The sequence below is a fragment of the Pristis pectinata genome, chromosome 2 (genome assembly GCF_009764475.1).
Source record: "Pristis pectinata isolate sPriPec2 chromosome 2, sPriPec2.1.pri, whole genome shotgun sequence".
In the NCBI taxonomy this organism is placed as follows: Eukaryota; Metazoa; Chordata; class Chondrichthyes; order Rhinopristiformes; family Pristidae; genus Pristis; species Pristis pectinata.
In genome coordinates this window covers 57,753,942-57,778,542 of record NC_067406.1, presented here as the reverse complement: position 1 = coordinate 57,778,542, position 24,601 = coordinate 57,753,942, and the positions used below count along the sequence as shown (strand labels likewise).

Below are 24,601 nucleotides of genomic sequence, written 5' to 3'. Positions count from 1 at the left end.
ATTTCCATCTAGGAAAGTGTATATCAGATTTTTAAAATGATTATAAATCTCCGTTTGGCTCGAATGTTTGTGATTTGATCTGGTCCGGATAGGGGATGAGACGTTTGCGCAGATCTGGCTGACGTAGTGCACAGAGAGCAGTGGTCCCGGCGTTCGGTCGGGTGATAGTGGCGGCTGCTTGATCGCCGTCGGTGATCGGATCCCGGCGTTGCCGGCAAATGGCCGTCCGTCTGGATTAACGCCCTTACGCGGCTGCTGAGTCCGGGCCGCCCTGAACCACCTTACAGCAATGAGCTGGATTTTCCCGTTGTCAAAAGGCGGCGGCAGCAGCGGTCACCTGCCGCCTCTCACCAACTTGCAGCAGCAGCGCCAGCGGCAGATCGAGTCGGTGAAGAGCTCGCACAGTGGGTGAGTACGGAGCCCCGCCGCCGGGGGGGTCGTCCGTCCCTCCCGCCGCCGCCGGGGGGTGGGGGGGTCGTCCGTCCCTCCCTCCCTCCCTCCCGCCGCCGGGTGGTTGGGGGGGGGGGGGTCCGTCCGTCCGTCCCTCCCGCCGCCGGGTGGTTGGGGGGAGGGGTCCGTCCCTCCCTCCCTCCCGCCGCCGGGTGGTTGGGGGGGGTCCCTCCCGCCGACGGGTGGTTGGGGGGGGTCCGTCCCTCCCGCCTGGTGGGGTGTGGGGGGGGGGCGTCCGTCCCTCCCGCCGCCGGGGGTCCGTCCCGCCGGCCCCGCCGCCCACTACCGTTGATAGACTTAACTTCGGAAATGTCTCTCGGAAACTTCAGTTTCCCCGAACATTCAACTTTTTTTATACATTTGTGTTCACAACCAATAGAGGTCCTGGTATTTTTTGTTTGTGAGGTTCAGTTCCTTCTGAAACAGACCGAGTTTCCTCTTCCCTGGACACGGATCTCAGAAATCATAACAAACAATTTCTCTTTTAAAAAAAAATTGGACCTTTTTTTATGTTAGTTTGTTATTAAATCTACTCAAGGGGGATCAAAAATGCCTGTGGGCTTTCACGGGTACACACTTGACTCCAATATACTAGGTACGAATTGTACAACAAAGTTCAAATAGCACAGGATACCTATAAACACGGGCGGACGTGTTGCGAATGAAGTATTTGGATCAAGTACGTAGCGTCCGATTAGTTGGCTATGATGACAAGAAAGGAATGCTTCCCGGTCCTGCCGGCCCACTTGTCTGTGCTCGGGGTAGAGTTGAGTATTCTAGGAAAGCCATCATGCATATTTTTTGTAAATATCACTTTATAGTACAATTTGTATTAGCATAATATGTATTAGAACGACGCATTAGCGCAGTTAGTAGAATTCATGTCCAGCGATCTGGGTTCAGTTCTGACCTCCCGTGCTATCTGTGTGGAGTTTGCACTTTCTGCCTGTGGACTGCGAGGGTTTCCTCTCAGATATGGAAGATGCAGCTTTACAAAACTCTAGTTAGGCCACACTTAGAGTACTGTGTTCAGTTCTGGTCGCCTCATTACAGGAAGGATGTGGAGGCATTGGAGAGGGTGCAGAGGAGATTTACCAGGATGCTGCCTGGATTAGAGAGTATTGAATATGAGGAGAGGCTTAAGGTGCTAGGGCTTTATTCACTGGAAAGGAGGAGGATGAGAGGAGACATGATAGAGGTATATAAAGGTATATAGAGGAATAGATAGAGTAGACAGCGCCTCCTTTCCGGGGCACCAATGCTCAAGACGAGAGGGCATGGCTTTAAGGTTACGGGTGGGAGGTTCAGGGGAGATGTCAGGGGGAGGTTTTTCACCCAGAGAGTGGTTGGTGCATGGAATGCACTGCCTGGGGTAGTGGTGGAGGCAGATACATTGGACAGGTTCAAGAGCTTGTTGGATAGGCATATGGAGGAGTGTGGGATGGGGGGATATGCGGGAGGAAGGGGTTAGGTAGTGTGAGGGTGGTTTGATGGACGGCACAACATGGTGGGCTGAAGGGCTTGTTTTGTGCTGTATGGTTCTATGGTTATGTGCTGGTTGGAAGATTAATTTGCCACCATAAATTGCCCTAGGTGACGTGTAGAATTGGGGGGGGGGGGGGGGGAGGTGGAGATTGTGGGGAGAATGGAGAAAGAATAGTATTAATGGGTCAAAGGCCTGCTTCCGTGCTTTATTTGGCAAACCCTCTTGTTGAGTACAGCAGGCAATCTAACATGAAAGAAGTCATTGCATGATAAAATCAGATTTGCGGAATAGTTATAGTAAACTATAACAATGCACTGTACTGCTGCTGCAAAACAATAAATTTCATGTCATGTAAATTAGTGATCATCTGATTTTGATAAGGACTTTACATAGGAGGAATCCAGCTTCCTTCTCCATTCAGATGCAGGGTCTCAACCCGAAACATCGACTGTAATTTCCTTCTGTAAGTGTTGCCAGACCTGCTGAGTTCCTCCAGCATTTTATTTTCTGCTCCCTTCTTCCTGAATGGTTGCTTTCCATCGCCTTGCAAATTCTTTCCTCAGCTTCTTATCCATTTCCCATTTGAATCTACCACTACTGAAAGCTGAACCAGAGGCTCTGCCCTCCTTTTACATTGATATATTATGTGTCTATAGTTTTCTTTTTACAAATGTGAGTGCCCAAATTATTCAATTTGTTGGTTCATGAATCACAAGGGAGATTGTCCACTAAGAACATAGGTTTTATCTAATTTGAAGGAGAGGATTATATTCATTGGCTGAGGAGACTAAATTTGGTGGTGATAATCTATCTCAACCCAGAAGCTTCAAGATAAAAAAAAATTCGTGGAGGTCTGTGCTAAACAATTTCATTCTAATTTAGTTTAGAAAATTTGTTTGTTTCCATAATCATTTGAAATAGTGTATCCATATAAAGGATTAAGTAGCCTTGTAATTAAGACAGTTAATTTCTTGTTCAAATGAAATATGACTAACAAGTCTAGTTCCTCTTGATACCTATTGCTTGCCAACTCTTGCTTGACCCTTTTCCCTCAACTTTTTATACTGGCTATCTCCCCTCTACTCTTTAGTCCAGATGAAGGGTCTCAACCCAAAATGTTGACAGTCCATTTCCCTCCCCAGGTGCTGCCTGACCTGCTGCTATTGTTTGTGGTCCAGAGTCCAGCATCTGCAGTTCCTTGTGACTCCACTTTATAGCTATTTCTTCAACAATATCCTGTGACTGGAAAATTAGATAAATTCCAAGTCAAAGCCCATTTGAATCTCAATGTCACATGACCTACTATTGACGTCATTTGTTCTGTACTGAAAGTACTAAAATGAGTCAAAAGCATTAATTCTAAATTCACATTTACTGCACCCATGTTAAAATGTGTAGATTGTTTTCCTTTAAAGTTCCAAATTATAATATAACATCCAGAATCTTTGTAAATGTTATTGTTGGCCAGTTGTGGAAATTTTCTTGTTTTCCAGTGATCTGTCTTAGAATGGAAAAACCAATAGCAACTGTGTATTTAAACCCAGTCGAGTGAACCACTTATTAAAAGTTAGAAGTAATTAAGTGGTAGTTTGTGTTTAAAGTCTAATATGAAGATTGGAATAAAAAATAGCAGGTATAATAAATCATTAAATATCTTCATTTATTTTGTCTAGTGTAGTGGAAATACAGAAGGATGTGGAATACAGACTGCCTTTTACAGCAAACAATAAAACAATCAATTTAAACATGTAAGTATGAAACATTAACTGAGATATTTTACATGAATTGTATTTGTGCAAACAGTTTTTTGCATTTCTTTTATATACAATAAAGAGAAAATTTAGAAGAATTAAATAGTTTTTAGCTTTCCTTTCTCTACCATATTGCCAGCCTGCTATTTTAAATGTCCATTATTGCAACCATTTAGTCCTATGTATTGGATTCCAGAATGTTGCCTTTTCCCGGCACAATAGGATCCACTGTGGATTGGTCAGTTACAAAATAGCAGCAGCAATGTTTTTTTGTTAATCATCTCTAATGTTATGCAAAAAATTTGACCAGGTCCTTCAGGCCATGTTCCACCCTCTGGCTGATCATGTGAATGGCATGTGTAAATGATGTTATTTCATGTAGTATTCCTTTTAAAGTGTTATATGGGAAATTGAATCACTGTCTGGGAATGACCATTAATTGATGGTCAGTAGTCAATTCTGGAACAACCATGTCCTACTATTCCAATGCTGGAATGGACTCCTACTCACTTTTATATCCAGGCTAACCTTGCATGGAATCAATCACTCACTCCACTCCTGATTATCACCCCCAGTTCCCAATTATCAATCTCCCTTCTCCTCCCCAGCTGATCTCAAGATCCATCTCACAATCCATTCCCAATTAATCATCTGCTCCTACTAGCCCCTGAGGCCCCAGTCTCAACATCACCTGTCCCTCCTCTTTCCCCCAACCCCTGAAACCCACAATTACCACAAATCCCTGTTCAACGAATTTACGAGGCCTGATCAGAACCCCACCCCAAGCCACTGGTATCAGAAATTACATTTATGCTGACACTCTTGGGACCTGATTGCTGCTATGAACACAGGCACTCTCCAGCAGTAGGTGGTAGCTTTTTCACTGAAAAAAGACCTAAATGATGGTAGATTCATCATATCACTCAGTTTTCTCACCATTACAACATCATTCTTCAAAATCAAGACCTTTAGAGTTTATTCTTTACATTTGTTTTCTGGTTGAGTTAAGACCTTAGAACTGTTTTTGTTTCTGATTTTCATCATGAATAGCTGCATTTAAATATTGACACCAGTTAATCAAATTGGCATGTTTCATTGATTAAACAAAAACAGTAAAAGCTAGATACACACCAGAGTGAATAAGAATCTGGGGAAGTGATAAGAAAGGTTTCAGGCAGGGCTCTTCCAAACTGGGGAAAAATGAAAAGATAAACCAGTTTATTTGGGGAATTAAAATGGAAGTGAGAAACATCATAGAGAAACCCTAAATGCAGAAGTAAAAGTTCAAAGCCCTGTATAAATTTTTTTTAAAGCTGGATATTGTACCATCCAGTTGAAGACCATCTGTTGAGCAAAACAAATTAAGATAAAATGGAAAAAAAAAACAAACTGATGGGAGAAGTCAGTGGAGCAAGCAGCACCTGTGTAGGCAAGGCAATGGTTAATGTTTCTGGTTGAGATCCTGCATCAGGACTGAGGGTATAGAGGGAAGATAGCCAGTTTGTAAAAGTGAGATGGAGGGCTGAGAGACAGAGGTTGGTAGGTGATGGGTGAAAACTGATGAGGGAGCATCATGTGCAGATAGAGCTGGGAGGGAGGAGTGTTGAGACAGAGACTGCTTGGTGATGGGTGGAATCAGATAAGGGAGGAATGATGGGCAGATGGAACCAGGTGGGGGAGGGGATAGGAAAGGTGAACCAAAGGAGAAGAAACTTGGGTATGTGGGTGATGGTCAGATGGAACCAGGTGGGAGAGGGTAATGAGTCTGGGTAACAAGGGGGGGAGGAAGGGAGCAAGGATGGAAAAGGTGAATAAAGGGAGAGAGAACCCAAGTGGACCAGTGGGAGTGAATTGCCTGAAATACGAAAATTCGGTGTTCGTGTCATTGGGCTGTAGGCTACCCAAGTGGAATATAAGGTGCTGTTCTTCTAGTTTTCATTTGGCCTTGCCATAGCAATGGAGAAGGCTGAGAACCATCAGGTCGGTGTGAGAATGGGAAGGGGAGTTGAAATGACATGTAATCAGAAACTCAAGATGGCCATTGCAGACAGTGCAAGTGCTCTACAAAACGTGTCTAGTCTACGCATGGTCTAGAGGAGCTACATCCCAAGCATGGAATGCAATAAACCAGGTTGGAGAAGGTACATTTGCATCTCTGTCTCACTTGGAAGGGCTGTTTAGGTCCCTGGAGGTGGTGAAGGAGAAGGTGTAGAGACGAGTGTTGTATTTTCTACTATTGCAGGGGAAAATTTCAGGGGAAGGGTGGGTGGGAAGGGATGAACGGACCAGAGAATCACAGATAGAGTAGTGGTGGGGGGGGTGAGGTGGTGAAGAGGGGAAGATGTGGCTGGTGGTGGGATCCTGTTGGAGCTGGCAGAATTGTTGAAGAATGATGTGCTGGATGCGGAGGCTAGTGGGGTGAAAGATGAGGACCAGGGGATCTCTTATTTCTGTTTTATCTGTGGAGAAGGGTGTTGAAAGCAGACATGTGGGAAATGGAGGAAATGCATGTGAAGGCTCCATCAATTGCAGAAGCCACATTTCCCGAAGAACAAAGAAATTTCAGAACCCCAGAAGGGAAAGTCTCATCTTGAGAACAGATGTGGCAGAGATGGAGAAACTGGAGAAAGGGATAGCATCCTTCCTGGAGACAGGATGGGAGGGGGTGTAGTTGAGGTAACTGCGGGAATCTGTAAGTTTTAGGTAGATATTCCTGGATAGTTTGTTTCCTGAGATGGAGATAGGGAGTTCCAGAAAAGGAAGTGAAGTGTCAGAAATAGTCCAGGTGAATTTGATGGCAGGGTGGAAGTTGGTGGCAAAAGTGATAAGATTGATAAGTTCTGCATGAGTGCAGGAAGAGGCAGCAATACTGTGGCCAGTGTAGCAGAGAAAGAATTGAGGAGGGGTGCCAGATTAGGTTTGGAACAAGAACTGTTCTACATAGCAAACAAAACGAAGAACAGCACCTCATATTCTGTCTGGGTAGCCTACAGCCCAATGGTATGAACATTGAATGCTCCAATCTCGGGTAACCCACACCCCCTGTGTTCCTTCCCCACACTATCACTCCCTTTCTAGTTCCACCTATCACCTACCAGCCTCTGGCTCAACACTCCCTCTGCCCCCACTCCCACCTGGCCCATCATCCCCTCTCATCTGGTTTCACCTGTCACCTACCAGCCTCTGTCTCACTCCTCCCTCTCACCTCTATACAAAGGTTATCTTCCCTCTACACCCTCAGTCTCAACCTGAAACGTCGATCATCCCTTTACTTCCACAGATGCTGCCTGACCCGCTGAGTTCCTTCAGCATCTGCAGTCTCTTGTCTCTTTCAGATAAACTGAATAGCTAAGGACATGAAATGCCACTCAAGGAAATATGGACAAAGTAATAGTGCAAAAAAAATCTATCCAGGTCAGAGATGCATCATACTTTTTTGATGAAGGGAGAAAAAGAAGTTGTTTGTAAACCACATTCCTGAGAAGCAGCAAGAATAAATGAAACACAAAGAATGGTATATGTCATTGTTTTTGGAAAGTTATAGGTCATTTAATCAATCTGCTTGAGCAAGTTGTTTTCCTTTGAACAATTTCTTGGACTTTTTTTTAAAAATACTTACCTTTTAATATTTGATTCTGAGAAAGCCATCGAGTCCTCTTCCCTCCACAGATACCGAATAACTTTGTGTTTTCCAGAGTGCTTAGTTTTGTTAAAAACCTTTTATTAGAGTCCTCTGATTTAAATAGAGGAAAACAAGTGCTACTGATTCAGAGTTGCAAAAGGATATTGTAGCCCTTGTTTTAAAAAAAATCAGTTTGATTCAACTAGACTTACTGTCTGAAAGAATGAACAACTGTGGACCATTTGGGTGATGATAACTATGTCACAACTGCAATGTTTTCATATCGCTAATGTAAATTAATATCTATGTTATATCGTACTGTATTACATTTGTTTAAATCACTGAGGTGCATTAATGGCACCATGTTTTTTGTTTATGTGCATAAAGATCTAGAAAAAAATGATCCTGGATTGCTTCTAAGTTTTTATTTTCTTCCACAAATTAGCTTGCTTCCTCCTCAGTTTCCGCAAGAAAAGCCTGTGGTTTCGGTCTTCCCTCCAGTGCGGCATCATTTGGTGGACAAGCAGATGGGTACAATGGTGACAAGCCCAATGATTACAAATGTAGGTGGCGAACCTAACTTTTTTTTTATAGCTTATGTTTTTGTGAAGTATATAACCATAGTATCTTGCATTTGATTTTGTAATATAAATTCAGAAGATCTGTAACCATCTGACAAAGAATGTCACATTTCAAATAGGTCCTATCACGGCACTGCCTGTTGAATTCTGAGGTCATCTTGTATTGGAGCTTTCACTATTTAGCATGCAAATGTAGTATATAACACAAATAGCACAATGGAAACAGGAAGATCACAAGGAACTTGGTAACCTCCTATGAAGTTTTTTTTTCTTTCACATAACATTAAATTAATATAAACAATTTAAAAATCGACATAGAAACAATAACAAGGGAGCAGAAGAAAAATGCAGATGAAAGCAAACTGCAAGAGGATGGAAAATTATGAAATAATGAATTATGAAGAAATTATGAATAAGAAGTACACTTAAAAAGTTAATTAAGCATTATTAGTAAATATAAGTGGCTGAGTTGAGTCAACTGACAGCCAGTAGTTCCCCAAAGGAATTGATGGGTGTCGGCCATTTGCAGCTTAACTTGTCTTGGAAATCCACACAAGTTCAGCCAATGCAGAAGTCAGAAGTAAGCTGGAGGTCAGAAGCTGGTGTGTTTAACCTTCCACTCCACTATTGGACTCGTGTTGTTCACTTTTACATCTAAGTCCATCAAATTTACCCCAGGGGTGGCTGCATTCATTTGAATGCAGTTGATAGTCCTGTGGAAAAAGTATTTTGGTTATATTATTTGTTAGTTTCTTGATGCTTTCAATTTTTAAATAATTATTAATTTATTCTAATATATTTGCATAGTATTTAAATGTCTCTATCAGAGACATATTAAAATAAAGTCTCTGACAACAATGAGCCTAGTCAGCCTCATGGGTTGCACCTCAGGCATGAGGGCCAGCTCTTTCAGCCTTTCACATCCAGAAGGATGAAGTCCAGGTGGGTGTGTATCGTTGGCAGTAAGTCGAGGCTGTGGGCAGGGTCAATGTGACCCAAGCCAATAGAAAATAAAATTATAATTTTGAATCTAAATCAGAAAGAACAAAATGAAATGGAAGGAACAAAGCTGGAAAAAGATGCACATTTTTAAAGTAATAAATATCTCCCTGTTGCTTGTTGAATTTATGTACAAATGGAAATGAAAATGTCTGTTCAACCACTAACACCCTACATATAATCAGCATGTATTTAACCCATATCTTAACTAATTCATGTGAAATAATTCTCACTGTTGATTTGCTGTTTGATCTGCTATTTCTTTTCCAATAATTACACCTGAATTCATCCTCCTTTTGTTCCACTGAAATTGTTTTGGCTTCTAGAACAGCATCATTACCTTCACTACTGGTTTTTATCTCATTGTGTATATCACTTGTCCTGTTTATAAAAATATTCATTTATAATAACTCAATTTTTTTATCCAATATTAAAGTTCACAATGCATTCAGACCTTGGAAAAATTATTCAGACAATCCTCGATGAATTTTGGAAGAACCCTCCAGTGTTAGCTTCCAGTTCATCATCCTTTCCGTAGTAAGTATGGTAATCTGGCTCACTTCAAATGTGGTGAGTGGTAAGCTGCTTGCATCTGAGTTAAAAGATTGTGATTTCAAACCCCAAACTAGTTCTAGATTATAAAACCTAAGCTACCGTTTCGGTGTGGTACCGCTGTATTGTCAGAAATGAGTTCCTGGTTACTTATTCAATTGAAAAGAACAGGATATTTCATTTTATGTCCTGACCATTGTTTATCCATCAGTGTTGCCGAAATGTATTATGTGGTCATTATCACATTGCTTTTGTGGGAGTTTGATGTGTGGAAATTACTTATTATGTGTTCTACAACAGTATTTATAAGTACTTCACTGGCCGCAAAATGTGCAACACAGTCCGCCACCCAGAACAACACTAGATAACTGAAAGCCTTTTCATTCTTAAATTGTTGTCAAAAACTGAATAACTCATTATTTACTTCATTGCTGTTTATGGGACCCTGTTGTAGAGAATTTGACTGCAATGTTTGTCAGTATAATGACCTGACTACACCAAGGAACTCAAAATGGTTGCAAATGCTTTGGGACACTTGAAGGGGAAGATGCCATGTAAATACCAGTTAGTTTTTTTTAATGATAAACATTGTGTTATTAGCACAATAATGCAAACTTATAAACTATTTTAATTTTTTGCCAGTTTGCACAATAAGTGATTCAATAAATCATCCAATCAGTTATTTGCATTTTACTAGGTAAATGTTATTTGCACAACACAAGTGCACATATATTACCAAGTATGAATTCTTAAAACTAAAATAGATGTAGTGATACATTTTGCTGGTTAATTTGAGACTGTCAGTTCCCTTTCATTGCTTGAGGACTTTAACTAATTATCCAAATTCTAACTCCCAAGATTTCAATAAGCTTTTAATGTTGCAGATCAAATGTTTTAAAATGCATTTCTCTGTCACGTTTTGCACTTGGGGTCTGTAGAGGAATTTACTCTATCTCTGTAAATGACTCTCGATTACTTTTTAGGTGAAATTTGAGGTTTATTAATATGTGTACAAATAACTTTGGGATATAATTTTTTACTCTTGCCGCAGTTACAATGAAAGGGATGATCTCCATAGGGCAGTAAACGATCCTCTTTGGCAAATTTGGAACACTAAAGCAAGTGCAATTTCATCTCAAAAATTATTTTTAAATTAGTATCAATTATTACTAAAAAGAGATCAGGATTACCAAGGATGCGGTGTTTCTAATTCAGCTCTCTTGGCAGCAAAACATTCCCTCTTCTGCTAATACTTGTGAATGAGGCTCCATTATTATAGGAAGTCACCTACTGTTTCTGTGAGTGTTCTGTTAAGAAAGACTTCTGCTTCAATGTTTTGGTTTATGTCCAGAAGCACTTCTGTGAAGGTATTTTAGTACAATGAGGGACTTGGATTGTTACAAACTAAGCTTGGCTTGCTCATCCCAGTTTTATTACACTGCCCTCATTTACCTTTGTTTTTAGTTAGAACTGGAAGTAAATGTAGAAGTTAACATTTTGTTTATTTGCTCTTTTATGTCTTGTAATCTTTGCAAATTTATTTTAGCTGTTTCAGTAGCCCTGCTGGAATGGCTCCTTACCCTCCCCAAGGATTTCCATATATTGGCCCCTATCCTACTCAGGAGTCGACTGTGCCTTGTATTGTGGATTCAGGCCCTGGCTTTAATAGTCCCAAACCTGCTGCTCCTGCTTATGGATTGATTACAGATTTGCCTTTACCAGTTCCCACAACTGACTCATCAGAACAGGTAAGTTTGAAACCCAGCTTGATATTTAGAACACAAGAAGGTATCACATGATTTTACAATTTTCAGTTTCATGTTCAGTGGAAAATAGTTCATTACTATTTCTTTTATTGCCAAGAAAAAAGTTACAGCATCCATTTTAAAAAAAATATATATTTATTTTCCTGCTAAATATGAAAAAGTAATATTAGTAAAAGGTCATGTACCCTGATCAACTGTAACAGATAAAACAAATCCATTTCAAATCCAAGAAAACCATTCTCAATGCACCACTGGAAGCTCTGCTTCCATCCAGATCACACTGCTGGAATCCAAGATACTTTTGGTTAACAAGATAGGCCTTCTGCATCCAGAGCCAATAAGTACAAGTGGCTGCTACTAGGTTTGGGGCACTGGAGCAGCAAGACCTGGCCCATTTTTGTCACATTGTTACACTGGGTGGTAGCCTCTGCTCAGATATTTTAATGTATCAATAGTGCTGAGGTGGAGGTGGTTGAGAGTTCAAGTTCCTAAGTGTAAATATCACCAATAACTCGTCCTGGTCCAGCCACATTGACACCATGGCCAAGGAAACACACCAGCACTCCTACTTCCTCAGAAAGCAAAGGAAATTCGGCATGTCCCTAAATGACCCTCATCCATTTTTACAGATGTACCATTGAAAGCATCCTATCTGGATGCATCACAGCTTGGTATGGCAACTGCTCTGCCCGAGACGGTAAGAAATTGCAGAAAGTTGTGAACGAGCCCAGTCTATCATGAAAACCAGCCTCCCCTCCATTGGCTCGTTCTATACTTCCTGCTGCCTAGGGAAAGCAGCCGACATAATAAAAGACCTCTCCCACCCCAGCCATTCTCTCTTCTCTCCCCTTCCATTGAGCAGAAGATACAAAAGCTTGAACATGTACTGCAAGGCTCAAGGATGGCTTCTGTCCTGCTGCTATAAGATTCTTGAATGGACCTCTTGTACAATAAAGAACTCCTGATCTCTCCATCTATCTCGTCATGGCCCTTGCACCTTATTTGACTACCTGTCTTGCACTTTCTCTGTAACTGTAACACTATATTCTACATGTGTTATTGTTTGTCCTTTTGTACTACCTTGATGTACTTGCGTATGGAATGATCTGTCTGGCTGGCATGCACACAAAAGCTTTTCACTGTATCTCGGTACATGTGACAATAATAAATAACCAATAATTAATGCAGTAAAATACTGGGGGAAAATAACATTTTAAACAATTTGAATTTTAAGTGCATGCTACAGTTTTTAATAATCAATTATTTTCTTTTTGTTCTGCCATTGGATTATTTGACCTGCCCTTAAAGAAAACAAATCACTTGAGAAAGAAAGATGCCACTCAAGGATTTTAATCCATTTGTAGGAAAAAAAATTGCTTTATTTGTACTGTTCAAATTGTCAAAGCATGCTGCTTGCGGTTAAAATGTGAAAACGGTTTTGTTGCAAAAGTATTTTTTCTGTCTGTTTCAGTTAGGTTTGAATGGCCATAGTTACAAGATGCCAGATCTACCTGACCACTTCTCAGAGCTCCACGAATTTAGGTACAGTAAATACTTTTAAATTGTTATAAATTCATAGTTTTCCAACACAGAAACAGCACCTTCGACTTAGCTCATCCATGCCTATCAAGGTACCTAGCCACACTGTTCCATTTACCCATATCCCTTTTAAAGCTTTGCTATCCTTGTACCTGTCCAAATATCTTTTACATGTTGTAATTGTACCTGCCTCTATCACCACCTCTGGCAGCTTGTTCCATATACCCACCACTCTCTGTGTAGTAAAACCCCTTTAAGTCTTTCCCTTCTCACCTTAAACCTGTACCCTCGACTCCCCTTACCCAGGAAAAAGGATGTGACTATCTATGCCACTCATAATTTTATACACCTCTATAAGGTCACCCCTCGGCCTCCTTGCTCCAGGGTAAACAGTCTCAGCCTATCCAATCTCTCCTTAAAACTCAAAGCTCTCCAGTCCAGGCAACAAACCTATGAATTTCTTTCTGCGCCCTCTCTAGGTTAGTCACCACCTTATGGCATGGGGACCAGAAATACACACAATACTCCAAGTGTGCCCTCACCTATGCAACAACTCTTTGTACAAAGTAGAATTGATTTTAGAACTACGCTATTCGTTAAGTGTTCCTGTTTTGGAATATCAAGGATCCTGCAACATGTAAACACTTAATGAGTCCTAATATCCTGTTGGGAGTACTGTGTTCCCAGCATTTGAAAGTTACATTCAAACTAAAGTGGTCAAGATCAGTCTTAACGTTATCAGATTTCTGTCTGCTTTGAGTCATATATACAATAAATACAATGTCCCAAATTATGTATATTATTATTAAATTTTATATCTGAGATTTCTATTTCATCTTTTCTATTATAACTCTTGTTTATTATGCGAGCTTAATGTATTTTGTAATTGCATCCTTCTCTTGGAAGTGCTTTTGCGGTTTTCTAGTGCTCAGCATTTTGTCTCACTTCTACTATATGAATAATCTTGGTCTAATTGGTATAATTTTTGCTGTATAATCCTGAGTATCAATAACCCAGAGCATGATTCAGAAATGCCACTGTCTGCTGTTCAGTGTGTCTATAGTGTAGAAGTACAGAATGAACTGGAAGTCAGATGTCATGGCTCGCCACAAACTGGCACAATGTGACTTTTAGCCAGAAGAAAGTCATATGTTCTAGTCCAAGTGTCATGATCTTATGATGAAGCTTCATTAGAAGGTATTATTGGAACTTTAGCTGAAAGCTACCATAATATCAGTTTTTCCTAGGAAAGCCAGTGGTGTCTTTCAGACTGTAGATGGAGTTCTCCAAATAGGAATATTTAAATTCCACTAATATAGGTCAGTGTTAACCTACTCTAATTTCTACCTAGATGGCACGTATGGCTCCAGCAATAATTGTTTTAGCAGTACAATTTTATCATTTTTGCTGTCAATTTTCATTCGGCTCTCACTTTAACATGGTCCATCTCTGACTCTTCCCTGCCCGTACTCAACTTCTCTATTTCCATCTTAGCAGATAAATTCGTGATTGATATTCTTTTACAAGCTCACACATGCCAATAGCTAGCTTGATCACACCTCATCCACTCTGCTTTTTATGAGGAATCCATTCCACTCTCCCAGTTTCTCTGGCTCAATCATATCTGTTCTGATAATCCCATTTGCCTGCTGCCCTTTGTGGTAGTGGTCGCAGGATTGACGAGGGATAATAATGGCAGTGCATTCTATAGATAGTTTACACTGCAACCAATGTGCACCAGTGATGGAGAGAAGTAATATTTAGGGTGATTGATGGGCTGCCACTCAAGTAGGCTGCTTTGTCCTGGATGGTATTAGGCTTCTTGACAGTTGTTGCCAAGTGAGAATCTGTCTGCTGCCTTGTAGAAATATTTTGAGGTATCACAAGATGAATCATTTGTTGCAGACATTAAGCCTCTGACTGTTCTTATAGCCGTGGAATTTGTATGGCTGCTTCAGTGGAGATTTTGGCCATTGGTTACTTCCTAGGATACTGATGATGAGGGACTCAGTAAAGGTAATGCCATTGAATGTCAAGGGTCAGTAGTTTGACTCTCGTATTAGAGATGGTCATTGTCTGGCATTGTCATAGAGCCATAGAGTAATACAGCATGGAAGCAGGCCTTTCAGCCCAATTCATCCAAGCTAGTCCCATTTGGCCCATATCCTTCTAAACCCCTTCCATCCATGTACTTATCCAAATGTCTTTTTGAATGTTTTTATTGTACTTGACCCAACCACTTTCTCTGGCAGCTCATTCCATACATGCGTGAAGAAGTTGCTGCTCGGGTCTCTTTTAAATCTTTAACCTCTCATCTTAAACCTATGCCCTCTAGATTTTAGTTCCCCTTCCCTGGCAAAAAGATGTGTGTTCACCCTCTCTGTCTCTCATGATTTTATACACCTCTATAAGGTCACCCCTCAATCTCCTACGCTTCAAGGAATAAAGATATAAGGTCCTAGCCTGCCCAACTTTTCCCTATAACTCAGGCCATTGGTGTGGCATGAATATTGCTTTCCATCTAACAGCCCATGCCTGAGTGTTTTAGGTTTTGCTGCATGGAAGCGTGGAATGCTTCATTTGGTGAGTAATTGCAAATGGAGTTGAATGTTATGCAATCATCAGCAAACAATCTCTTCTGACCTGATGATGGAATGAAGGTCATTGATGAATCAGTTGGCATTAGTTAAGCCTAGGACACTGCACTGAAGCACTCCAGCAGTGATGATTGACCTCTGACAATAGCAGTCATCTTCCAGCACTGGAGTAATTGCCCTTTGATGCCCAATGACATCAGTTTTACTAGGGTGCCACACACTGCCTTGATGTTGAGGGCAGTCACTTTTAATTCAGCTCTTTGGTCCATGATTGCACCAAGGCTGTGATGAGGTCTGAAGGCAAAACCCAAACTGGGCATGCGTTAGTAGGTTATTGATGATTATGTGCCACCTGATAGCACGGTGAACAATATCTTATCACTTGGCTGTTGATTGAAAGTAGACTGATTGGGCAGTCATTAGCTGGATTGGATTTGTCCTGATATTTGTGAATGTTATTGTCCCGTCTTGGCTAGAGGGACAGCTGGTGCTGGAGCACTAATCTTCAGTATTGCCACTGCAATGTTGTCTCTTCCTGTGGCTTTTTCTGTGTCCAGTTCTCTCAACCATTTTGTGATATCTCTTGGAGTGATTCGAGTGGCTGGAAACTGGCTTCTGTGATGGTGGGCCCTTGCTTCTTTCTGTGTTTCTTTCAAGTATTGCTCAATGTGGAGGAGCACTTATTCAACAACTGAGAGAAGATTGAAGGCTGTTACTAAGGAAGAGGTTTTCCTGCCCATATTTGACCTGATGTTGTGGCACTTTACCACTTTTGCTGGGTCTGCCCTGTTGGTGGGACAAGACATACTCAGTGGCTATGATATAGGAGTTTAGCACATTGGTTCTGTGAGTTTGACTTTATCAGGCTGTTACTTGACTTGTCTGATGTTGATTTCTAACTTTTTCCAGTTCTGATGAAAGGAAGAAATTTTTGACAATATGACTGTATTAAACCTTGATCTCCATTAAAAAGCAACAATGATGAGCAATTCATCTGTAACAGTGATGCTGCCTGCCTGCTGTGTATTTCCAGCATTTTTAAAAATTTTATTTCAAATTTTCAGCATTTGCAGTTCTTTTATTTTCAATAACTGTTTCAGACACCTATATTAATTTCGTTGAATTGCCTTGGATATATATGTATCCATCAAGTATATACTTCACCTTACCGATATCTATCACCATTCAGTAACCAACAGGGAAAGGTTCATTATTATTAAAAATAATAAACATGCATATCCTCCACTTTTCATTTTTATCAACAAACACACAAAGGTTAAAATACTCATATTTACACCATGGAAATGTAAACGTTATGATTTCTTTAAAAAGGCAATTAAATATATCTGGATTCTCTATTAGCTAATTTATTTGGTAAAATGGATTACCCAAATACCTAATGAATCAAATACAGTAGATGATTTCCGTCTTGGATATTTAAGTCCTAAAACATCTGAGCTTGAAGCAACTGACTAAGAAATATTTACAAAGTTAACAAATCCAACAAGAGCAACAGATAAATTATTTTTGTTTCTTTATATTTATAAGTAAATAAATAGTATTACAAGTAATATCTAAAAATAACATTGGGTAATAAATGCACCACTATTGAAACATTGTCAAGATCAGTTCCTATAATCCAAATTTCTGTGTAATCCAAATATTGCTCAGAAGGTTGGACTGAAGGTCATCTACTGCAATTTATTTTTTGATCAAGCGATGTCAGTTAATGTCTGTCTGTGTTGCTCAGAGAATTAAGGATGTGGAATCAATTGAAGGGTCCAATCTGCACACTAATTCCTCATCCCTATTGTTTCTTGAAAGCAGAGAAGAAAAAATTGAAGTTATTTGTTATACAAAACTGAAAATTTAGCTTAACGTGTTCTAATGAAGACCTTGAAGGCAGAGTTGTTAGAATGCTTGTAATTTTTTTGCACTATGTATTTCTATACCCTGAGAAACATAATTATTTTTGTAAAATTAATTTTCATTTTATTCATTAATGTTTTTGAATTGACTTTGTAGTAACTCGCAGTTGACTGATTTGAATGAAAATGAGGATCTGCTCCTGGGGCACTTCATGGGTTTGCAACAACTGAAGCAGATATGCACTGACAAAGATGATCTGGTTAACTACATTGAAGAGCTAGCAAGTATGTTTACTTCTGGTTACCTGTCTGGATCTTTTTTGTTTCTTTAATATAATAGCCTAATCTTTTTTTGTGATTCTTTGGAAGAAAGAAATCTTCAACTTGAACCTCATTTGGAAACAGAAAGACAAGATTTATTAGATAAAGTAAGGCACTTTTTTTTACTTCACAGTTTTAAATTTTTAAATGCTTGTTGCTTGTAATATTTCTTTTATTTTCAGTATGATCAACTAACTCAGCTCAAAAGCACCTTTGAAAAAAAGATGCAAAGACAGCATGAACTGAGTGAGGTGAGTAATGCTGTCCTTTGCTTCAATATAAATTTTGTAGCTTTATTTAAAATCTCAACTAAATGTTTGTTCCTTCCTATAGGCTAAATTAAGACAATGGCAATTTATCTGAGTGAAAGAATGCAATTTTGTTTTTACAATTTTCAGATGTTCATTTTTAATAGCACAGATAATTTCTTGCACACTATTATTTTGCCTGTTCTTTATTATTGTCAAATGTGTATGCACAGATGCACAATTAAGATTTATATTCTTGCGGCAGATTCATTACACAGTCACTTGCAATCAGTGTGATAGTTTTGAATAGTCTTTAGAACAATCCTATGCCATGCTCGTGTTTAATAATGTGAGAGATTCAGCAAAAAGTTAGTTATTGGGCATGTCCTGATTAAACAACTATGGCAGTTAACAAAAGGTTGGCCCAGTTGTTTTGTTTGAATGTCCCTCCACTGGCCAGACCACTCCCTTGGCAGCATCAGTCTGACCTTCCCTCCACATCTCCCCACCACCACCCCCCCCCACCCCCCAAGTATAGTGAAGTGTCACATAACCAGACTTTTATGCTTTTACTTACTGCAACTAACTGTATTGAAGTTACAAGGTTAGTATTTTTAAATATCAAAATAAGGCTGTTGAAGGGGTCCAGCATTTTGTGTCAGTCTTCAAAGTTTGGTACATTAGACCTTGGTGCTAAGAGTGATCAGCAATTTTGTGGGGAAGGTGGATGGGAGATGGGGAAACAGTGGTTTAGTGAAGTTGGGGGGGGGGGGGGGGGGGGGATGCATTCCTGGCCAAACAATAGCTAATAAAGGGAACATCAACAACTCCAACATCTCTTTGACTGCTTCCTCAGACTTAAGTATTGACATGAGCAGTGAGAGCATGCACCTGGCACTGTATTTTCTGCAGTAAAATATGTGGTGAAGGTGTGCACACAGTAAATGGGACAGATTACCATATGTGTCATTTATTCCCTCCTCCCACCCCACCTGCTGAGGGCTGATTTTATCGAGAGCTGATTTTATCAAGGCCATTCAGTTATAGTAGCCTTGAATTTGAAATATTCAATTATTTTATAAAGCTTATACTGATCAACCAGCAGCTTTGGAGTAAATGTACATTTCTAATTGAAATTTTGCATCCCTCTAGAGCTGCGGCTTAAGTGCCCTGCAGGCCAGGTTGAAAGTTGCAGCTCATCAAGCAGAAGAGGAATCGGAAGTGATTGCTGAAGAATTCCTTGAGGGCAAGGTTGAGATTGATGACTTCCTCAGCAGCTTCATGGAAAAAAGAACAGTATGTAGCAAAACCTGCTTTCTATAATTTCTTCATCAGATTCTAGTAAATCTTTCATTTTGAAGAGCATTTGTTTATTGTTTGTTAAACAGGTGTTCTTTTTCTTCAGTCTTCTCCCATTTCATAGGGAAATAGATGAACAAACTTTTTTTGGCATTTTACTAAAAATTGAATCCTTTTGCTCACACATAAACCCTACTCTCCCTCACTTCTGGTGCCATTAATGCGAAGTAGTGTTTCCAACAAAGTCCTGTTTGCAAATTTGTCTTAAAGCTGCTCGGGGCCACACAATATTGGAAAGTCATGCTCATTGCAGCTTACTAAAATGGAGAAGCTTCTCAATATTGCAAAGAAATAATTTTGTGGAGTATCATGCATGTTCTAATGTTTGTATGGAATCAAATCACAGCTAAACAGTATTTTATAAAGTAGACACAAATGGAAAGAACACTAGTCAATTATTGTGAAGATTCCAACAGCAAGAGTAATAAGTTGGTGATTGAGCCCTAGAATTACCTATTTAGGTCACTTTCCAGGCTGTCATCTTAAATGAATGTGTTACCAGCAATCATTAAGTCTAATTCAAATCACAGACTTCTAGTTGACTAGAATGATTAGTTGTCTTTAAGATAGGAAACTATTTTGAATATGAAGTACTCTCCCCAGATCTTTCCCTTCAAGTGTTTGCATAAGATTAGAAATCATATTCCAAAGTGGAGGAGCAGAAAAGACAGATCCTTTGAGATTATTCCTTTCATACATAAACTGACAAGCTTTTGAACAGGAATCAGTAACACATATAGGGCATTGGAAGTGGGTGTGGATTGAGAAACACAATGTGACAATTCACCCAAACTTTTAAAAATTTTACAAAGGCCATTCATTTAACACAGGGACCATTGATTAATTTTCTTATAAATTAGAATCATCAAAATTTTCCGTGCCCAAAATCTGTTTTTAAGATCATAGAAACTAGAGGCATAGGAGGAGAACCAAAAATGGGCATAAATTTAGTCCTACTGTCCAACTCTTTGTCCATAGCCCTGTGGGTTACAGCCTTCAGTATTCTTTTTGAATGTGGTGAAGGCTTCTGCCACCACCACCCTGCCAACAGTGAGTTTCAGGCTCCAAACATATGTTGAGTGAAACAATTTTTTTTCTCTAATTCCTTCTAATCCATCTACTGATTAAATCTCTGCATTGTAGTTGTTGATACCTCTGCTAAAGGAAGTGGGTCCTTCGTAGTTTTCATTTTATATACCTCAATTAATTCTAACTTGAGCAACCCAAACCTGGATAGCCTGTCCTCTTAACAAATTCTTCAGCCTTAACAAATTCTTCAGCCTTAACAAATTCTTCAGCCTTAACAACATCCTTGGGTCTCCTCTGCTCTGACTCTTTCACAAGAGCCAAGTAGTTATACTGCAATATGTTTTTTTTGTTAGGTCATCAGAAAAAAGTATTTTTTATTGTTTGTTTCTTCATGTTATTTCACATGTTAAATTGTTTTACTGAGTGTATATGGGTTGCTTGTTCACTTGGATATGTTGTTTTGGAATGCAAATTAATTCACATTAGTTTAAAACCTGCCAGCTGTCATCCTAGCACTTTTCTGGTCAACTTGGTGTCATTTTTGCTAGCCAAAGGTTTTGCATCAGAATGATCAATTCTGCAGCAGTTAATTTAATTGAATAGTGTTGTCCCCCAAAGACTTGCATCATTCTGAATTTAACAACACTTGTATTATATAGTGCCTTTTAACAGGAAACATGCCACGATGCTTCTTAAGAGCTTTATTCAACAAAATTTGATATCAGCCACATAAGGATGGGTTTAAAGAAACACTAAAGGGGGGTGGCAAAGTTTGAAAATGAAATTCCCAGGATCAAGGCCTAGACAGCTGAAGGAGCAGTGCCAGAGTAAAAGAAAATGGTGATTTTAAAAATAAAAGCTAGATTTGGGAGACATGCAGAGTTCTACAAGGTTTGTAGATCTAGAAGAGTTTGTAGACAGGATGTGCAAAACTGTGGTAGATTTGAACCCCAAGGTGAAAATACCCCACGTGGTCCATTGACATTCTGTGCTCAAACTTGACCCACAATTCTGGGCAAATTGTTTCTCTAAAGGAATCAATAAATTACTAGTATTGAAATAGGATCCCTGGAGAGAGGACATCAGATGGTTAGCTGTTTAGTAGGGTTGGCGTGATGGGAAGTAGATAGAGGGTCTGATGTAAAGGATGAGCATGGAGGAGGAATGAAGGGACATCATCTAACATGGTAATCCAGCACACTCAGAACTTTGAGAAGAGAATGTGAAAACTGGGGTCCCAGTGAGTGGAAGGGAACATGGAATCATTACCTGGTGAGCCAGATGCCAAACCATTTGGGATTTCCATATGGTCGGATAGCAGATTATATAGACTTTTACTGTATTTGGAAATACGGCAATGTAGTTGTGCTGCTTGTTCCCAGTTTAATATTAATTATAAATTCCAACTCTTGCAGAATATTAACTTATTCTGAGAAAGCCTAGCATGAATGTGGATGCTTTTAGAAGTTGTATGTAAATTTACCACTTTCACGTATTATAAAATTGTTTTTGTTGCTTCAGCTTTGTCATTGCAGGCGAGCTAAAGAAGAGAAGCTTCAGCATTTGATGACACAACGTGGGCAATTTCACACACTATAGGTGAGTGTATTTTTTCCAAGATTAAGGTGATGCAGACTGTCTTTTTGAATGGAGAACTATTGCTGTATTGGACTATATCACATGTTACTTGATGTACTCAAACTATAAATGAATATAGGTTCATGAAAAGCATAAAGGTAAAACAACATTTATAGTAAATGATACCTCTTATCTTTTACACTACATATCAAAAGTTTTGCCTGAGCTTATCCTCTATATTGAAAATCATGGTGTGGTACTCCATAGTGTCACACTAGTCTGTAGTGTATAGGAGAACTGAGTTAAACGGATATATACTTCAAATTATTTATAAGACCAGACCACACCCCCATGCAGTGGCATCAATCTGGCTGTGCAGCCCTGAGCCTTCAGAAGTGAGCATTTGTGACCTGAGGAGAAACCAGACCATAATTAAAACACCTTGCAGAAAAAGGCTAATAATCATTTATCAAATCTGTAGGTCTGTGGACGTCAATAATAAAAAAAAAAATCTGGAGAATTATTTATGCATCACCTTTCGTAATGCTTTTAGGGCACTGTCAAACAGCTTGCAGTGAGTGAAGTTTTTTGAAGTGCAGATATTATTGGAGGATATGAGAGACCAATGATGCTCGAGGCTGTCTAGAGTCCTCTGTTGTTATTACTAAATAAATAAGCAGGAACAAATCTGTCATTTGTTTGCTGTATGATGTAGCTTCTGGTCTGTTGTCCTTTGCATATTTCTCCCTTCCCTGTTGGGAACAATACCTTTAAAATGGTGTATGCTTGTGATTTTTGAGATAATTTTAGATTTATTCCTCCTGGACGATGATGCCATTGCTAATATTTTTTTTTCTCTATAGCTTTATAGTTGACATTACAGTTGAGATACCGGCGCTGGGCAAGATGGAATATGTTGAACCTACCAAGTGAAAATTAATTGCATCAAAATGCATGTAACATAATCTTTTGAAATGATTTGTAAATTTACAATTTCCAGTATTAAAATGTGCTTCTAAATTACCTAGATTTATTCCTACTTTAGGTTTAATACTCCATTACTGTTAAATTTGTATATGTAGCTTGAGGTTTTTGAATTAAATATTTAATGTATATAGTATTGATAATTGTATGGCTGCTTTACTAATGAAATATTTGCACAGTTTTCACTGGTGAAGTTTATTAAGGTGAAGTTTTCAATTTGGAAATTCAACATTGCTCTGGCATTCCATAGATACATGAATTCAGTCATATGCTTTACAGTTGGTTGTAATCTATACAGTTTAGTTAGGAATTTCAAAAGTGTAACAAGTTTGAAGTTACGAGAGATTCCAAAGTAAGACTGCCTACTTAAATATTTATTTTTACATAAAGGATGGAAATGCCATAACCTATATTACATACTTCACTTTTGTATTACTTAGTACATTAAGCATATTGTAGTATTTTATAGCAACATGGAACATTTACAGAATGTTGAGATATGCAGCAGGATTGTCTGAAACCATAAATATTTGATATTATTTTCTTAAAATAAGGATTAAGATCCCAACACCACACCAAATCTTAACACATGCTGAGATTTCTTTGTGGGTCCATGATTCACGCTTCAAAAATAGCAAATAGAAAAAGTAGACAGAGGGCTTGACGTTGAAACTGGGTGTAGTAATACATTCAGCACTTTGGAAAAAACCTGCTTTGAGCAACACTAAAATATTCTAATGTCTATTGGCTCAATAAGTTAATGCTCTGACAATGAAACTTTGCTGGAAAGTAACTTTATTAACAAAAATGTGGTAGATATCTTGCATCCATAATTGCTTACACTTTTTAAATCTTAACTGTTGCCCAAGAGAGTGACGGGCTGGAGGTGGTAGGGCCAAAAGATAGATAGATATTAAGTAGTGAAAAGGGGAAAGAAGATACCAAAATTTCTTTACTAGACTATGCCTTTCAATCAAGCCAAATCTGCTAAATCAACCAGTTAACTGTTTTTCTGGAAAGGAGGACTTAAAAGATCCTCCTGTATTTTAGCTCATTTAGCATTGACTAAATTTTGCAAATATCAAAATCATTTTAAAATGGCACCTTGCAATTTCTAATAAATCCAGTCTTGTGGAAAAGTAAATATGTAATAAAAAATAATTTAGTACAGATGCATAATAGCTGAAAATTTACAGCTCTACAATTACAATAATTTAGTTCTTTCATTTGATTCCTTTCATGACTATAGTTACACAAAATCTAGAAAAATATTCAATTGATGGTTAGGCCAGTTATAACAATTGGAGAAATTCTACCTAATTTTTAAAGTAAAAACAAAAGTTATTTGGATTTAAGTTTTTATTTCCTTGCCAGCAAGGAGACCATCCAATAAAATTCTTCAGCTACCAGTTTACTCCAGTGACTTCATTTACAGTTAGAACTGTTGAAATCCAAAAAAAAGTCATGTGCTGGACAAGTTCCATGATTTAAAAGATTTGACTGAACAGGTAGATCATGCCTTCTGCTGCTTGCAATTGGTCTGGCGAAGAATGCTTTTGCTTCCATTATTGACCTCACTGGAACAATCTGGCAAAAGAAACGCGTAGAATCTCAACAACAAACTGCTGCAGGAACTCAGAGGATTGAGCAGTGTGTTTGTGGGGGGTGGGGGAGGAATTGTTGACATTTCAGTTCAAAAACCCTGCATCATGACACATTCCTTTCCCCCACAGATGCTGCTTGACCCACTGAGTTCCTCCAGCAGTTTGTTTGTTGCTCCAGATTCCAGCATCTGCAGTCTCTTGCGTCTCCACTGAGAATCTTAATCCTGGCAGAAAAGTTTTTAAAAAAAGATCATAATGTTACAGTTT

At 39.1% G+C, this 24,601-nt stretch overlaps 1 protein-coding gene across 2 annotated transcripts; it reads left to right on the top strand.

Moving 5' to 3' along the window:
* The first annotated feature begins 11 nt into the window (after positions 1–11).
* vps37a (VPS37A subunit of ESCRT-I) lies at positions 12–24,583 on the top strand. Of its 2 annotated transcripts, XR_007957843.1 has the most exons (13): positions 38–408; positions 3,610–3,684; positions 7,755–7,872; positions 9,326–9,426; positions 10,988–11,189; positions 12,679–12,749; positions 17,369–17,496; positions 17,581–17,639; positions 17,715–17,783; positions 18,933–19,076; positions 21,690–21,767; positions 22,610–22,702; positions 24,464–24,583. XR_007957843.1 is itself a non-coding variant. In XM_052034275.1 (12 exons), the coding sequence occupies exons 1-11, from the start codon at positions 290–292 to the stop codon at positions 21,765–21,767; spliced, it is 1,164 nt and encodes a 387-aa protein (XP_051890235.1). In that variant the 5' UTR covers positions 12–289; the 3' UTR covers positions 22,610–22,758. The 2 variants fall into 2 exon arrangements, 1 of the variants encoding a protein (XP_051890235.1); XM_052034275.1 differs by lacking the exon at positions 24,464–24,583 and having other exon boundaries at positions 12–408; positions 22,610–22,758.
* Positions 24,584–24,601: the final 18 nt, after the last annotated feature.

Excerpts from the sequence above, each read along its gene's own strand:
- vps37a (XM_052034275.1), top strand. The coding sequence starts at position 290 with ATGAGCTGGATTTTCCCGTTGTCAAAAGGCGGCGGCAGCAGCGGTCAC. Across the intron at positions 12,750-17,368 it reads TCAGAGCTCCACGAATTTAG|TAACTCGCAGTTGACTGATT; the intron begins GTACAGTAAATA and ends TTGACTTTGTAG. Across the intron at positions 17,497-17,580 it reads CTACATTGAAGAGCTAGCAA|AAAGAAATCTTCAACTTGAA; the intron begins GTATGTTTACTT and ends ATTCTTTGGAAG.